A 19104-nucleotide genomic window follows, 5' to 3' on the forward strand; every position below is an offset into this window, starting at 1 on the left:
ATATTTAATTTAATTTCAAATTAATAAATATAATACATAAATAATAAATTATAAGTTTACAATTTCTATAATTTTTATTTCATTTATTTTAATAATTACAATACATAATAAAAAATTATATATAAGAGTAAATAATAATATTTTTTAAATGTTAATATTTTAGTCATATTTGAATCTTTGTAAGTGGAGGCATAGTTGATTTGAAGCTATCACTTATTCATTGAGACCTATTTTATACAAACAATATCATTTGGTAAATGGCCTACCGACTCACATAATGACCTACACAAAAGTATGCAAACAATGGACAACAATCTTCCTTCTATCTATCAATCCATATTTCTCCCTATCCCTCACCCTTTCCATCTTCCTAGACCTCTATATCTAGATTTATTCACATCTATATCTCAATCTCTTCCTAAATTTGTTTTGCCCCTCTATTTTCATCCCTCCATATTTCTTCTTTTATCTCTTCGCTTATCTCTATCTTACTATTTCCTAATTCAAAGGTTTTATTTAAATCATGTTTGGATTTGCTTGAGTAGATACATAGCTAATTTGAAACAATCACTTCTCCATCAAGACCATTGTTGCACAAACGACATCATTTTCTGAAGGTCCTACCAATTGGCCTCACGTATTACACGTGTACAAAAAATAGACAAAAAAAAAATCGAATTGACCTTCCACACCATTTCAGCATACCCATTGCACACCAAGGCGTAATTGCTAGTTTAATATGATTTGACATTTGATGTAATGAGATTTGAAAACTGTAATATAAAAAATAAAAAATTGATTTTTTTATCTACTATTTGCAATATAGATCAATAGAAACAAAGAAAAATAAAATTTGTATAATCATGTTAAATAAAAAATAAAAATAAACAATTGAAATTTCATTCATAAATTTTAATTCTATAATATGATTGATCAATGGAATAACATAAAATTTTCTATTAAGAAAGACAACATTACTTTAACATAACTATTAAATTTACTATTTCTCATAAGAACATGTGTTAAATCAGAAAATAATAACATTACAAAGACTTAAAACATTAAAAAAAATATTGAAACAATTTGATTTTACACACAACTAATTTTTCTATTGAGGGAATGAATTTCACACTTATCTGACCTGCCTAAAGCAACAATAGGATGGCTGTTTATATAAACTTTGACATACTAAATTACATTCACAACCTCCTAAAAATAAAAATTTTCTCAAAAAAATGGATTTGAATGAATTTATTAGATATCAAATTTAATTGAGTCTCAAACAGTTGACATAGAGTCAAGGTCTGCTTCAAAAAACTTTTACCAAATAAACACCTCTCAATCCTTAACTCTTAACTCTTAACTCTAACCTTAAAAAAACAAAAAAAAGTTAAAAATTCAGAGACAACCGGAGAACCGCAACAATACTGCCACAGAACAGCAACTTAAACAGTGCTCAAAACAGAACATATTCCTACATTAAGTTACATTACAAAGTAGACAATCTACATTAAGTTACATTACAAAGTAGACAATCTAGCCTTTTTAATTATGCAACTACATTATAATTCCTAGAACTGTGTGTGCCCTCGAAAACCCAACCTTGCAAACACCATCATTTCTTAACCAACAGCGTTCTAAGATAATTGACAAGATCCTGAGTTATTGCTCGCTGACGAGCATTGTTAAGGCGGATGACGCCCTGGAGTTCCTCAACCCTCGATCGAATCGCCGCACCTCTTTCGTCTTTGCCCATGACCATCCCAATAGCCTTACAAACATTCTCTCTGCTAAAACCCCCCTCCTCATCCCTAACCACTTCAATTCCCCCATTCAATTCCAGCGCAATCTGTCGGCAATTAAGCCCCTGGTCATGCCGCAGGGGAATCAGAACCAGCGGTAACCCGGAGTAAAGCCATGCTTCCATCACCGAACTCCACCCGCCATGGGTAACATAACATCCCACGGAAGGATGCGAAACGATGCTGATCTGAGGCACCCACCCGCCCATCACAAGCCCCCGGTCACGCGTCCGGCTTTCAAAACCCGCGGGCAACAAAGACAACGACAATGATGATGTCCCGTCAGAAGATCGCAAAGACCAGAGAAATGGGTGCCCCGAATCCTCCAGTGCAAAAGCCAGCTCTGTTATCTGCGCCGCCGAAAGAAACGACTCACTTCCGAAGGATACAAACACCACAGAGGAAATCACTTGTTTGTCCAACCAATTTAGGGTTGAATAATCCTCCACTCCCGCATCCGCCTCGGCGTCTGTCAACATCAACGGGCCAACAGAAATGACGGGTTTGCCCGTGGACTCTCTGAGATACTGCAGATACTTTTCTTCCTCTTGAAAGCACGATTTTATGAGGATTCCACTGGATTGTTGATACGCCGAGGACATGAAATCCGTGACCTTGAAACCTCCGGGGCCAGGCAGGAACATGCCCGCCGAGGCCTTGGCTTCGAACAAGCGCCAGGAAATGAATGGGGAGGGAAATCCGGGTACTGGTTGCGTCAGATCTTGAGGCGTTTTAGTCCCATGATTGGTTGCATGCATGGAATGGCTGCGCACGAAACTGCTGGCTGTGGGACTGTATACGTCGAATACCAAAGTGGGTATCCCCAAATTGGCGCTCACAGTGGCGGCGCAATGGGCTGGAAGGTCGTGGATTACGACGTCTGGGGAAAGGTGGCGCAAGAGATCCTCGAATGGCTTGTCCAGTTGGTCGAATGCTCTGTGTAGGAGATGGGCTGATTCTGGTTTGATGTCTGCTGTGCGTTCAATGCCATGGGCTAGTCCCTCAACTGATGGCAATTTTAACTCTATCAGCTGGATCGGCTCCCCCTGCAAACGAGCTCTGATTCCGGATATATTCACAGGGGTCGACACTATCCACAGTTTTACGGCCCCATGGCTTGCTAAGGCCTTGGAGAGATTTAAAAACGGATTGATGTGACCTTGTGCCAACCATGGTAACAGCACAGCGTTCACTTGTCTCTCTCCTTCCATGCTGAGCAAGATATGAAGGAACTACCGAGCTGCTCTCTTTTTAACCTATTTAGAGTTATAGCACACAGACCCGCCAGTTATTCACCACGTTTTTCTAGCTGCCAGTTTATAACCTGTTCAAAGTTTTACCACACCTACTTGTGCGGCAGTTGCTAACTAACCCGTCAGTTATTCCCCACGTTTTTCTTGCTGCCAGTTTATAACCTGTTTAAAGCTTTACCACACTTACTCGTGTTGTAGTTGGTGTTTGGGAGAGGAGCCAGCATCTCAGTATGCTTTAATGGTTAGTATCTAACTACATTCTAATGGTTGTGATAGTAGTTGTTGATTTAATATTCATATTTGTGTACGTAATATTTACACTTGTTAATTTAATGTCAATTTTTTTTGATAATATTGTACCAATAGTTATGACTTTAAAGTTGCTCTTTTTAATGGGTATTACCTAAGTGCATTCTAATGTTTGTAATAGTAGTTGTTGATTTAATACCCATAGTTGTGTATTTAATACTCACACTCGTTGATTTAATGTTCAATTTTTTTGGCAACATTGTACCAAGAGTTATGACATTAAAGTTGTTATTGTTGTTAATGATGACTACCCATAGTTGTTAAGAGCAACCAATCATGTGATGTCACATCATATTTGGTAGAGGCATCTTTCTTGTAGACAGAAGCATATTTGACGTTAGCATTAAAATCATTCGCTTTGTCATTAAACGATAAAGTATGACCGGACAAAAAATGACCGAACTTAATGAGAGGAAAGAATGGTTGTGATTGATGCAATCGTCTTGCATCACTTATAAACAACTTTCATCCGTTGATGCAAATAAAAAGATTGTTCATCTCATATACGATAACGCCTATACGTAAAAAGCTTAAAACATTTAAAAAATATTAAAACAGTTTGATTTTACACAACTAATTTTTTTATTGATCCAATGAATTACATCTTACCTCATACTTTCACACTTATCTGACCTGCCTAAAGCAAGAATAGGATGGTTGTTATATAGAATTTGACATACTAAATTAGATTCACAGCCTACTTAAATATAGATTAAATTGTTCTTAAAAGAGTATAGATTTGAATGAGTTTACTAGATATCAAGTTTTATTGAGTCTAAAACAAATGAAATGAAGTCAAGATCTCCTTCAGAAGACTTTGACAAAATAAGCACCTCTCAATCCTTGACTCTTAACTCTAACTTAAAAAACGAAAAAAAATTACAGACAACAACAGAGACAATAAGAGAACCGCAACAAGACAGTCACAGAACAACAACTAAACAGTGCTCAAAACAGAACATATTCCTACAGTAAGTAACATTACAAAGTAGGCAATCTAGCCTTTTTAATTATGCAACTACATTATAATTCCTAGAACTGTGTGTACCCTCGAAAGCCCAACACCATCATTTCTTAACCAACAACATTCTAAGATAATCGACAAGATCCTAAGTTATTGCTCGCTGACGAGCATTGTTAAGGCGGATGATGCCCTGGAGTTCCTCAACCCTCGATCAAATCACTGCACCTCTTTCGTCTTTGCCCATGACCTTGGAGAGATTTAAAAATGGATTGATGTGACCTTGTTCTAACCATGGTAACAACAACACGTTCAATTGTCTCTCTCCTTCCATAGCGAGCAAGATATGAAGGGTCTAATGAGCTGCTTGCCTTTCCTTTAACCAGCTTTCGGTTTATAACTTGTTTAAAGTAAGTTAGGTAGTTAGTCTAGTGTTGTTGTTTTTTATGTACATAAGTTCAGATATAGTAGAAAGATATTCATGAGAGAGGAGCAAAGACATCCTCAAAAAGTGACAACCCTAAACACTATCTAAAACTACCCTATAATTACTTCTGGAGCCATATTGGAATCAAACATCTGACATCAAGCATCTAGAATTACAATATATGCAACAAGAGTCCCATTAAAAAGGAGATCTGAGTAATAGGATGGACTTAGAAGAAAAACAAAAGCTAAGCCCACCAAGAGGACTAAATTCAACTCATAGAACTAATGAGAAACATGTGCCCATATGAGTGTTAAAACAAAACCCCGCCATGAAGGAAACACCATGAAATGTTCAAACCACTGAATATACCAATACAAAGTACTTGTTGCCGAGTATCTAAGAAAACAACTTCAAAGCATAGTCGGGGACGAGGATTGTTGAATACCTCCAAAAATCCTGATATCAAATGAACAAAACTATCATTGAGAGAAAGGACAGTGGCCCCAAAAAAAAAACCAGGAGAGGTCGAACTTGTCAAGGATAAGGGCATGAAAAACACTGAACTTCAAAAAGAGATATCACCAATTATCTAAAAAAGTGCTCTCTTAACCCCAAAGGAAGATTCCTCAGACGAAGCAAACTGATCAGGTTGTGGTAAAGATTGTGGATATTCATGAGGATCCACCTCGGCATGACAAATTAGTTCGCACAGAGCATCGAATTTGGAAAGAGTGATAGAAAAGAGAGGCTCGTCAATTATATCTTTATTCCTAAAAATCCATTCATGGAACAAAGATGCAGTATTAGCCATCAAACCATTCATAATTGAAATGAGAATTTCTCTAGGGATGGAATCTTCTTCAAGCACTTCCTATCGATTGAGAAAACCACCAATGAGAGGGGACCCATGAAAAATATTGTATGAAGCTAGAACCGTAGATACTTCCTCCCAAGTATACAGTGAGGGATAGAGAAAAGCTCCAATTAGTAATTTAGTAATTCCCTCAGACCAAGTTAAGTCCATGAATATTGATGCAAATCTTGAAGTTGCCTCAGAAGGTAGAAGAATTTTTTTTCCTCTAAGCCAATTGATGCCAAGTGTTTTGTATAGAGAAAACTCCACCCTTCAACAAGAAATTGCAAATGTCGAATCCAAGGAGAAAGGGTCCACATTGTCATTGGTCGGGAGGTTAATGTAAGCACCAAAAAACTGCAACCTGAAAGCCATAATAGGAAGAGCAAAAAATAAAACATGAAGTAACAATGAATAATGAATTGAAGAGTCTTTAAAAAACCATTTGACACACGCCACATGATGACTGAGGTAAGGAAAATGCAAATACTGTGGAGCATTTTGGAAAAACATGAGCAAGATAAGTACGTCAAATGCCATCTGGGGGAAAAAGCATGTGAAAGAGGAAAAAGGACTCTGCGTTTGGAAGAAACAACCAAGATCACATGTTCAAAACTAATGTGAAGCTAAGCCTCTAGGTAAACATCAAAATTTTGGGTTATGAAAAGGCAGCAAATGAGTACTGAGCAAAGCAAATTAGGAAAAAAATGTTTCGAAGTTATACTAGCCTAGTCCACAAATATGAGATGGAGGGGAGAAAGAAAACAATACAGATGCCATTCGCAACTCTCCAATTGGGGAGCCCCCCGCCACCTGGGCCCTGAGACAAGACACCATCTTATCCCCAATATTATATGATGTAGTTTGCAATTACAAAGTAATCCACAAGAATATTCACAATCAATAGTGAAAGTACTGAGGGAAAGATTGATAGTCTGCCATCTTGTTCCAAAAAACTTAAAAAAGATAATACTGAATTACGTCAAGCTTCTCACAAGAACATGTCTAGAGATGGGTGTGTGCACCAAGATGGTGTGGAAAAAAGTGGACACACATCAAAAAAACTTGAAAAAACAAAAACTGCTTTCGCATTTTTAAAATTTCAAAATACCCTGTACGCAGTTAGGTTTGTTGTGGCCAAGCCTAAAGGACCAAAACCACGTATGGGGTCCTTTTAGAAATAAGGCTGCGTATGCGGTCCTTTAGGAACTAGGACCCTATACACGGTCTTAGTTCCTAAAGGACTACGTATGCAGTCCTTCCTAATAAATTGTTTTTTAAAACTTTTGACTGTATTTTTTTTATCCCTCAACCGTGAAGGAGTTTAGATGTGTTTTTACCCTCCAAACCGCACACAGACTCGATTTCTTCACACCCAATCACCATGGAAAGAGGTTAGTAATGTTTTTTTAATTTTTCTTGCACATTTGATAAATTTTATTTATGTTTTCAATTTAAATTTGTTGATTTTGATTAGTTTTTAATGTTTTGTTACCAATATCAGATTCTAAAAACCCATAACAAAACCCACAACAAACATCTTCAGCTCCTCCTTTAGACCGTACACCAACTACACAGGAGGAATTGCTTAATTAGTTAGGGTAAAACACTTCTAAAATAACTAGACTAATTTATCCCTTGCCACTAGCATAGAAACATTGGCTAGTAGTGCCATTGCAGTTTTGAGTCAGATTACAAAATGGGGAAACTATAGGGATAGGTGTCACACTTTTTATGTTGATGGGTTATCATATGATGCAGTGAAAAATAAAAACTTAAGTAAAACATAAATATGTGCTCTTTTTGTTGATCCTAGAACTAGTGAGTCCTTACCTCTTAATGCAAAGAGGTTTCCCATACATTGGTGTACCAATGTGCATATGAAGAATCATTTTTGGAATAGGTGGTGGATGGTCTTTAATGAACCACCTTGTAATAATTTTGAGGTTCCATTATATTTTTTGAAGAAAGTATATTGTGAGTTTGTCCTCCATGAGCGGACTAATTATTTTTATGTGACAGAGTTCCATGGTAAAGGTGGTGGCTCTGCCCAAGATAGACCTGGAGCCCATAAGGTATTAGACCCGAAGAGTGGTCGCCTCCTAGCACCCAAACCCAAGGTGAATACAATTGTCCCAGTATCCTTGAAAGAGTCCATGGAGCTATAGACTCTTCAGGCGGCCACAACATTGACTGATGTGATCATCCAGTATGAGACATAGTTAGCACACCCTCTTAGGTCGGACAATGATCCATTAGATGAGGCGGCTGGCGTTGGTCAACCCATTGAGCATGTGTGTCCCACTTCCTCAGGAATATGCACAGGGATGTATGTCGAGGCTAGTGCAGATGGTTCCATGTCCCATCTATGCACAATTGGCGAGAGAAAATTTCAAACCCACACAGCTAAGGATATGGCGCTGACGGATGAATTGATGAACATGTTGTTTGGTAGTCAGCCGCAGACACAGGTGTGTTAATTTGAATTCATAACATTTTATTTATTATTCATTTAAAAATTGTAATTTTAAATGAATATTCATTTATAGATCGATTTAAATTGATACAAACAATATGCATTTCAAGATGCAGCAGCGGGTGTTAATACACCATCTGATATTCCTCCCACAGTTATTGTAGCTGCAACTTCGACGCATGGAGTATAAATTTTGTAACATGTTAAAACAGAATATTACTTTGAATTCAAAAAAAATTATAAGATATATTAGCTCTCTTTAATGCTTGACATTTTTTTGTTTTGTAGGTATTGATAGGGGACCAAATGTCCAAAATTGATGATGTCACGCTCTCAACAATCGATTTTGGCCTACAAAGCTATGCGGTATCATATTTTGTACACCTTATTTTATGTATTCTTTTGATGGAATATGCAAGTCATTTAATTTTAAATTTGTTAATATGTTTAATATTATCCACTAATATCTCTTGTGTAAATTTTGTTTGTTTTAGGGTACCCCCTCTGTGTCTAGGCCTCGTCCTCAGCGAAAAAAATCCTCAACGATGCCTAAACGTGGGAAGAAGGTAATTGAACACATTTTTAATTGTAAAATTATTTGAAAAGGTTGAAATTGTCTTAGTTGGAATTTGTAGATCGATTATGTTTTTTGTCTGTTTTATATATAGTGGCCATTAGGCTTTGTAGATTTGTTGAATGCACATGATTTGCCCGAGGATCGAGAGAGGGAAGAGGTATGCATCTCTATTTTATTTTCTTTATTTGATGATTATTTGCACATGTACATGTGAACTTGTGAGAAATTATAATCTTATCATTTTTCATACAACAAATATCTATAGCCACTTCATTAATGGCGAACCCTCCTCCATGTACTGGAGAAGCATCTCAGGATCCGGTACACTTTTGTTTTATATATTGCATTAATTGTATTTAACCTACAATACTTATCATTATATTAATTGTATTTAATCTTTAATTATTTTTCATATAGGTAATAGCCATAGCTGCTCCATCAATAGCAAACACTCCTTAGACTACAAGAGAAGCATCTGAGGCTTCGATACACTTTTGTTCTATATATTGTAGATTTTTAGTGTTTTTGATCTATATATGTTAGTACATTGTATTGATTGATTTTAATCTACAATAGGCTCCTACGCAGTTTGGCTATAACTTGGATCCTTTCAAGTTTGTGTTCAAGAAAACTCCAAAGACCGAAAAGGAGAAGAAAAAGAAGACAATAGATCCTAGATTAGCAGATGAGGTAATATACATTTCAATTGCAAAGAAATTATGGTTAAATGCATAGTTATGTTGATAATTATGAACTATTTTCTAGAAAAAGGATTCTAACTTGGCTTTTGAATTGTGGTTGTGCAACCATCTACAGAGCCGCATACTACATCAAAGAGGCTTGATTTTGATGATCTACCACAAGTATAGGATCATATAGTGTTATTTGTGGTCATTGAATGACGAATAAATGTAGATATATTATACATTTTTATATATCGATTTGGACATGGCATATGCCACATTTTTGTAAAATGTGTATTGACTTGCATATATGTCTTTTTTGATATATATAAATGTTGATATTGTTAGTGAATAGATTTGTCCTTCGAAGATAACCATACAAATAAACTCAAAATGCCCAGAATGAAGGACAAAAAGTGCTAACAGTTGGATAGATTATCATTGAAGTGATAATCTTCCTCTGAATTGAGAGGTACAACTCCCTCTTAAAAGATTTACAAGGAATCAAATTGCTGATATGCTTTTAACCAGAAAGCAATAAAGGAAAATAACATTCATCCATAGCCATGAAAATGAATGCCAAAGACTTACAAAACAGATATAAATGAAGACCATTAAATCAAAGTTTAATTTTTTGCACTTATGGATAGCACTTGGACTAAAAACTACCTAGAAAGTCGTTTCTCCAATATGGCTTACTTTCAAGCACACAGACTTGTAATAAATCCACATACACAATTGATTATAATAGAAAAGACATTAATAAACAACTGCAAAGGCTCAAAGTCCAGCTACAGTCATGAGAAGAATATCAACAACACAAAGATTGATGATATCATCTGCATTCTATTCATGTCTGAAAATCAACTCAAAGATTGATATTTTCTGTACAAAGCATTGCTTAGAAAAGCTTCAACTCCTCGCTTACAAATAAAAATCTACTCTCCCTCACCCACAGGCTACTGGAAGAAAAGAAAAAGAAGAAGAACCACTCCTCTTTCAATCCTTTCACAATAAATAGTTACATGAAATCTTTATTCAGTTTTTATAACTGAATCTTGAAAAACTTTTTAACTTATGCTTTTCACTTTCCTCATTACTCTTATTTATAACATAAAATATTTATAAACATTAGAAATATAATTCTCTAAAGTTTATAAAAATATTTGGATAGGTGGCACTTGAATATTTTAAACCAAAATAAAAATATCCATTATGCTGGGTGGACTGAAAATATTTGTGATAGTCAAAGTCTGTCTCGGTACGAGAGCCATAACTTTTGTTTCCACAGCTGGATCTTTCTCAATTTTGGATATGTTGTCCGCAACCTAGTTTTATGTATTCTGATTGGAGAGATTTCAAAAATAATGTCTTATTAAAATGATATGAGCTACTGTGTGCGGGTCTCTATGACTGTCATAAAATCAGACTTGCAGAATTTGAACCTTGAATTTCATTGAACACTTTGAACATCACTGAACTATTTGAACTAGGTTCAAATGGTTCATAGTCTGGAGAAAGAGCATATGAAACTTCATCCACGATCGTGAAATAGAGCTATTGCAAAACACTTGATATGAATGTTAGCCCGAAAATGTCTTAGACACAACTTAGCACCTGCGGTACCTAAATGAACACTATGAACTATGTTCAAGATGGTTCAAGGGGTTCAAGGGGTTCATGAGGTTGAAACAACTATTGAAACATAATGCTAAGGATTTAGAAATGATTTACAAGAGGATTAGGGATCGAACAAACAAATTTTTAACAAGACAAAGACTCAACTAAAAATTTTGCAAAGCGACTCACTCTTGTTATGAGGGACGAATGACAAGATAACATATATTCAATCCAATAAATGTGTATTGTGTTCATTATTGTGCATTTCGTTGATATTGATAGGCATATTCGATACATACAGAATTTGTTCATTGTGTTGCTTACTGTGCATTTTGATATATATAAATGATTATAAAGAATTTGTTCGGTGTATTTGGTGGCTGCCCTTTTATAAAGTTAAATGAATATTTTCCTATGTAATCAACAATATGAATATAAACAACAAAAATCTATGATATAAAGCATTGCAATTGTGGAATATGATTTGATAAGCTTTGTAAAATATTCAATTAACCCTACAAAACTTCTTGTCTCAATCAAAATGAAATTCAATGGTAATGGTAAGATTCGATCTGTGGTAATGATCACTAGATGCTTTTGATTTCTTTCGTCAAAGTTTGGTTTTTGTCTTGTTTTCCATTTGTTTTATCTAAATAAGGTGATTTGGGACCATTAATGATCATTTGAAATCATTTGTAAAAGTTTGGGGTCATTTGGATAAAAAGATGTAAAAGTTGCTCAGTTGTTGTCAAAGTTGTCAATGTTGTCAACTTTTTGTTGTGGGCACAAACCAAGATCATGAGTGTGTCTGAGTGGGTAGGTTTACACTAGGAATGCTCCTATTATGTCTCCCAATGCACCAGAACATCGAGAGCCATACCCTACCAGCGCGATCTCTCAAGTGCCCTGAGTCCAAAAAATTGTCAAACTTTGACAGGTTGTTTCTCACAATATAGGAAATATATGATCAATCCATTTGAACATATAGGGTCACATGAGGCTCGTCTACAATGACCTATCTCAGTTTTTGACGACTCAGAACCATTTTCAAATGGTAGCATTTTTCACCTACTGCAAAAAATTATCGGTGACATGTAGTGCAAAGTTGCAAGATAGGCTAGATTTGATTTCATTCATTGTGGGCACAAACCAACATCATGAGTGCATTCGAGTGGGTAGGTTTACACTAGGCAAGCTCTTGTTGTGCCTCCCAAGACACCCGAACATCGAGAGCCATACCCTACCAACGCGATCTCTCAAGTGCCCTAAGTCCAAAAAATTGTCAAACTTTGATGGATTGTTTCTCGCAATCCAAGATGCATATGGTCAATCTGTTTGAACCTACAGGGTCACGTGAGGCTCATCTACAATTACCTAAATTGGTTTCTGACGAACCAGAGCCATTTTCAACTGGTAGCATTTTTTCACCTGCTGCAAAAATCATCAATGGCATGCAGTGCAAAGTTGCAAGATAGGCTAGATTTGATTTCATTCATTGTGGGCACAAACCAACATCACGAGCATGTCCAGGTGGGAAGGTTTATCCTAGGAATGATCCTATTGTGCCTCCCAAGGCATCTGAACGTCGAGAGCCATACCCTACCAGTGCGATCTCTCAATTGCCTTGAGTCCAGAAAATTATCAAACTTTGACGTATCATTTCTCGCAATCCAGGATACAAATGATCGATATGTTTGAACCTATAGGGTCATGTAAGGATCATCTACAATGACCTATCTCTGTTTTTGATGACTTGGAACCATTTTGAAATGTTAGCATTTTTTCACCTGCTGCAAAAATCATCAGTGGCATGCAGTGCAAAGTTGCAAGAAATGCTAGATTTGATTTCGTTCATCATGGGCACAAAAAAACATTACAAGAACGTCTGGGTGGGAATTTTTACACTAGGCATGCTCCTGTTGTGCCTCCCAAGGTACCCAAACATCGAGAGCCATACCCTACCGACGAGATCTCTCAAGTGCCCCAAGTCCAAAAAATTGTCAAACTTTGATGGACTCTTTCTCACAATCCATGATGCATATGATCGATCAGTTTGAACCTATAGGGTCATGTGAGGCTCATCTACAATGACCTAAGTCAGTTTTTGACGAATCGGAGCCATTTTCAAATGGTAGCATTTTTTCACTTGCTGCAAAAATCGTTAGTGACATTTAGTGCAAAGTTGCAAGATAGGCTAGATTTGATTCCATACATCGTGGGCACAAACCAACATCATGAGCACGTCCAGGTGGGTAGGTTTACATTAGGCATGATCCTATTGTGCCTCCCAAGGCCCCTGAATGTCGAGAGCCATACCCTACCGACGCGATCTCTCAAGTGCCCTGAGTCCAAAAAATTGTCAAACTTTGAGAGACTGTCTCACAATCCAAGATGCATATGATCGATTTGTTTGAACCTATAGGGTCACATGAGGCTCGTCTACAATGAACTATCTTGGTTTCTGATGACTTGGAGTCATTTTCAAATGGTAGCATTTTTTCACCTGTTGCAAAAATCGTTAGTGGCATGTAGTGCAAAGTTGAAAGATATTCAAAAAATAGTCACATATCTTCAGATATATTCAAAAAATAGTCACAAAACATAGTCACATATATTCACATATATTCAAAAAATAGTCCCAAAACATAGTCACAAAATATAGTCACATATATTAAAAAAATATTTTATAAATCATCTCATGGGCTTTTATACAAAATTTGGCATTTAAATATGTGTGAATCAACTTATGGCCATTTAAATATATAAAAATTGGTATCTAAATATGTACAAATCAACTCATGGCCATTTAAATATACAAAGTTATGCCCCTAAATATGTACAAATCATCTCATGGGCATTTATATATACAAAAAATGAATATAGACCAATGTGTCGATGATATATACAAAATTATCAAAATCATTCTACCCTGAATTGTAGAATCAATCAAGTGAGCCTTCTAGATCAGCTCTAACCCATATTGTGTCAAGTATTGCCTCGTGTTCAGATTCATGAACTTTCCATAAAGTCTTTTTATGAGGTCTACCATGATACTTAATCAAATGAATATTTATTACAACAAGGTTGGAGAAATGAAGAATATGTCTTTGTGTTTCAAATTCCTCGAACAACCAAACATCATAATTATTGATAGGGTATCTCCTAAGCCATGTACCTTTCATGACAACAAACCCTACTAGATACTCAATACCCTCTCCATCAATCATTGTGATTGTTAATTTTCTCTTAGGCTCAATACAACAACACAAAAAGTAATTTGTTCCTTCTTCAGTGTTTGCCTCTACAACAACTACGTACACATGACCTGCATATTATAGAATGATAATTAATACAAAAAATAATGTTTGATGTAACAAAACAAGCCAAAATAATTTCTTGCAATAAAATTTACCCAAAAATTCACTTGGTTCCACTCGACCGGATATATGATCAAAATCAATTGATGCTTCCATTTGGTTCAACTACAGAGCTCTAGGAATTTGATAGGTATCATTGGGAATCAATGGTATACAAGACCATTTGTCAACCCACTCTTGTGATTCACATTCTTCCCACAAAAAATACATACATGAAGAGCGAAAACATACAATCTATCTAGTATAAATTATCGGTGAACTTGCATTTGCACTTAATTTTGAGGTTGTAGTAGAAACATACAATCCAAGTAGAAACTTGTGTATAAGGGTAATACATAGATTGCACTTCATTTTGAGGTTGTAGTGTATAATTTTCAGCAAAATCAACTATAGAGACAATGGTACCAAGAGGAAATCTATCCTTTCATAACTTAAATTGATCATCTAACCACCGAGCTCTATGTGTGTGCATTATGTACTCATAAACTAGTTTCTCTTTAAACGTTCTCATAAAATCAGCTACCCATATATCATTTTTCACTAACTCACATCTCTTTAATTCTTTTCCTTCTTTAAGACCATATGTCACTGTCTTGTACTTTCCGAAAGATACTAGTTTCTTACCAATTTCATGTGTGTTATCCAAATGTGGGTTAGTGCAGGATCAAGGGGGGCCAAAAAGTGGCGATGTGAAAAAAATAGCCTCTCACTCGCCTAAAAGTGCGAAAATCCATGTTGACTTTTTGCTTGGCTTGGGTGTCAGTACACCTTGGCCTGGTAATTCCCTATGCAAATTAGATATCTGATTTTTATTTGTAATTTTAATTTAAAAAATATATTATATGTTACATATTATATAATATATAATATATTATTATATTATATGTTACATATTATATAATATAATAATATATTATATAATACGTATTATATAATATATTATTATATTATATTATATAATTATATAATACAATATTATATATAATATAATATAATATAATATTATATTATATATTATAATATATATAATATAATACAATACATATTATATAATATAATACAATACAATATTATATAATGTCCAAGGGGTTGAGCTTAACTGGTTAAAACACTGGGTTCTCATTGTGGAGATCCAAGTTCAATTCCCAATAGGGACATCTAAAGTGAAATTCTAAACTGTGACTCTTGGCCTTCCAAAAGATAGGGAAGGTCTTGGGGTCAATCTAATCAAACATAATAATAATAATAATAATAATAATTCAAAGATATGTAATGGGGATGGGGCCTCCTACTGTGGCCCCACTGGTTCATAGCTCCAGTCAAAAGCTATTCAGGCTTCGGCCAATTAGCTATCAAAAAAAAAAATACAATATTATATAATATAATATAATATAATATAATATAATATAATATAATATTATATATAATATAATATTATATTATATAATACAATACGTATTATGTAATATAATAATATATTATTATATTATATATGTTATTTAAAAATAATTTAAGTATAAAAATCGGATATTTGATTTTCTGGGACTTTATATTTCGACAGTGACAGCCCATTGTATGCGGGAAAAGCGGGTCAATGAAACTCAAAACATGAAAAGTGGAGCTCAAAGAGGCTTGCTCACACACCCACGGGACTTCTTGGTACAAGTTATGGAGTCATGAAGAATGACTCAACTTCCCAAGGTTGGTTCCATGGCTCTCTATCTCACAAGGTCCCTCAAACCAATGCCTTTGCTCTTAGATCACTGAGCAAAGTGGTTTAGGGATGGCAAATGCAATAACGAGGGATTCTTTTGATTTGATTTAGTATGAATGCATTCCTATCTATGCCTGATTCTACAAGATGCAATAAACTAGATTATAATATGGCAAGGTTAGCATAAATACTATCCTAACATGATATACTAGTCTAACATGTATTTCTTATGATAATGGAAATGTTTCTTAAAATGCTTATTAAGATGATTCCTATTCAAAGAGAGGTTAAAATGCTAGATTAAAATGACTATAGCTTAGATGCATGAAACTTGAATATCTGGATCTTTAAAATGGAGGAAGGAGAGCTCTATTTATAGCAAAAATAGGGCAATGGATGGTCAAGATTGAAAGAGTTAATCAAGGGTCATGATTAAAAGTTGTCAATCCATTTTTACAATTTTCACCAATGAAATGGTGACGATTATCAACATAAGGTTGGTTGAGAGGAGAGGTAGGAAGCATTAAATGCTTGAGAAGACCTCATGGTTACCCTAGGAGGTAAGGGTTAAGGTTAGGTCAAGGTTATCCATTGGATAAAGATTTTACCCAAAGGATAAACTCTTGTGCAAAGGTTAAAAGGATAACCATGGTCAAAACAATAAATGCTTGATGAGACCCTTGGGTTAGATGGAGGTTAAGTTAGGCAAAAAGTCTCTAACCATGCCACTAAGGGTTAGTTAACCATTAATGGTTTGAAGACTTTGGGGACAAATTTGTAAGAGTCCTTCCAATTTGGGGGCACTAAACAAGTTATCTTGTTGAATGGATAAAGGCTTTATTGCTTTTGGAAGACTTTCCTCCAAATTTGAGAAGTGACCTCCTCAAATTTAGGGAAAGGGGATAATGAATGGGTTTGGGTTAATTGATTAGGATTAGAAGAATCTAGAAGAATTTAGGAAGGGGATTTAGGATGCAAGTGGGAGATGTAGGAAAATGAAAGTGGGCGAGGAATAATAGGATTTAATTAAAATAAAATTAATTTATTTCAATTGGTTGTAACTTGGTAATTTGAATAAATTAGATTTATTCAATTTGGGGGGAAACTATTTAATTAAATGGGCTAGAAGGGGGATTTTAATTAAATGACTTAGATAGAAGAAAGGTATATTAATTAGAAGAATTTAAGAGTAATTAAATGAATAGAATTCACTTAATTAATTATGCAACTTTTAGGTGTCTACATTTTTCCCCTCTTTGAAGTGACGTGTGTGCAGATGTTGATTCAAAGAAAATGATGTGTCATTTTGATTTAGTTATGATCAATTTTACGTTGTGCCCCAGATTTGATAATCGATGGTGATAATGCCCCTTAGGGAGATGAATCAAAAATTTTGAAAATTTGATTTGATTTGGATAATTTTGATAGCATTGTAAATTTTGGTCTATGTTGAATGCAAAAATTGATTCATCTCTTGATAATGATGTTGGGCAGGTTGGTATGAGACCCCAAGAGCGATTTTCATGTTCCTCTGTGTAACCCTAATTTCAATTTGCCCTATAAAAGGGGAAAAAGTGATTCTTTTTGTTTCATTTGTGTTTGTTGATTTGGGAGATAGTGACATTTGGAGAGAAGTCAGCATGCCGATTCCATATTCTTCTCACCGATTTGAGCACATTAGGAGGTATCGGAGGCCTACCGCATATGGACCACCAGTAAGTCAACCTTTTTGACCCCCGTTTGATTTTTGATTTTGTTGTTTTTGGTCATTTTTTGAATTTTTCATGCGGATTTTTACGTTTTAGCACGTCTAGTCAAAAGAGTAGCGCATATGAAAAATTTTGTAGCACGTAGAGTTTGTCGAATAGGGTAGCATCCAAAAATGGAAGGATAGTGCATCGTTAGGGTAGGGTAGTGCGTCAAATTTTGTTAGCGCACCGGGGGTACAGGGTAGCGCATAAGGTAAAACAGGTAGCGCATAGAAAATATCTAGCGCATAGGGCTTTTAGGGGGTCGCATGGGTAGGTCATGATAGTGAGTAGGTGTGACCTAGCGCAGAGGGCTAAATGCGTAGCGCATGGGATGGATAGAATAGTACGTAGGGTTTTTGTAGCACGTAGGGTAGTGGAGAGGGCACATTAAAAGAAAAGTGTAGTGCGTAGAGTTCGACTAGCGCATAGGGTGAATTGGATAGCGCGTGGAGAAAACATGTTAGCGCATGAGAGGTAGTTTAGCACATAGAGAGGATGATCTAGCGCATAGGAAGAAAAATTTGGTATAGTGGGATTTGTGAATGAGAAAAGTTTGTAGGTTGAAGTCGTGCCTGCTAGGATAAGTGTAGTTTTGTGAGTCGTCATGTCTGTTGTCATTGATGTGATAGGTTGTCCAATATGGGTTGTTTATATAACTTGATTTGATTTATGATGTTTCAAGTTGATATAGATTTGATGTGATCTTGATATGATGTTGAACTTGATTATAATTTGTTCAAAGTTTTCAAGTTTTGGATATGAATGTGTTTGATATGGATTGTGGAGCTTGAGTTGTGTTACAAGTTGTATTGAGTGTGGAACTTGAGTTGTGTTACAAGTTGATATGGAACTTGAGTTGTTTTACAAGTTGATATGGAGCTTGAGTTGTTTTACAAGTTGAAATGATTTGAAACTTGAGTTTTATTACAAGTTGATATGATTTGATGGATTGATATGGTGTGAAACTTGATTTAGATTTGTTCAAAGTTTTCAAGTTATTGAGATGATTTTGAGTTTGATTTCCATGTATTGATGAGGGAACTGATATTGGACTTGCTTTGTTTTTGGCAGGAGTGTCTTGGAGTATTGTAGTCACGTGAGCGATTTTCGAGGTCGTGGTCCTTGCTACCATGATTGACATAGGGAGACAGAGATATTATTGACAGATGTGGTTTGACCTCTTTGCTAGACATGCCTCGATTTATCGTAAATTGGGGTTTACTGACAGCATTGGCAGAGAGGTGGCATAGCAATGACCTTGACAGTGACCCCAGAGGATTGCTATCAGATTCTGCGGA

At 35.5% G+C, this 19104-nt stretch overlaps 1 protein-coding gene across 1 annotated transcript; it reads right to left on the reverse strand.

The window, feature by feature from the left end:
* Positions 1-1615: 1615 nt before the first annotated feature.
* On the reverse strand, positions 1616-3013 carry LOC131066573 (anthocyanidin-3-O-glucoside rhamnosyltransferase). Its single transcript, XM_058001378.2, has one exon. It carries the CDS (start codon positions 3011-3013, stop codon positions 1616-1618), a length of 1398 nt encoding a protein of 465 aa, XP_057857361.2.
* Between the last annotated feature and the right edge of the window lie 16091 nt (positions 3014-19104).

This window comes from Cryptomeria japonica, chromosome 10, assembly GCF_030272615.1.
Source record: "Cryptomeria japonica chromosome 10, Sugi_1.0, whole genome shotgun sequence".
NCBI classification, from domain to species: domain Eukaryota; kingdom Viridiplantae; phylum Streptophyta; class Pinopsida; order Cupressales; family Cupressaceae; genus Cryptomeria; species Cryptomeria japonica.

Coding starts and splice junctions, on each gene's coding strand:
- LOC131066573 (XM_058001378.2), bottom strand. CDS start 3,013: ATGGAAGGAGAGAGACAAGTGAACGCTGTGCTGTTACCATGGTTGGCA.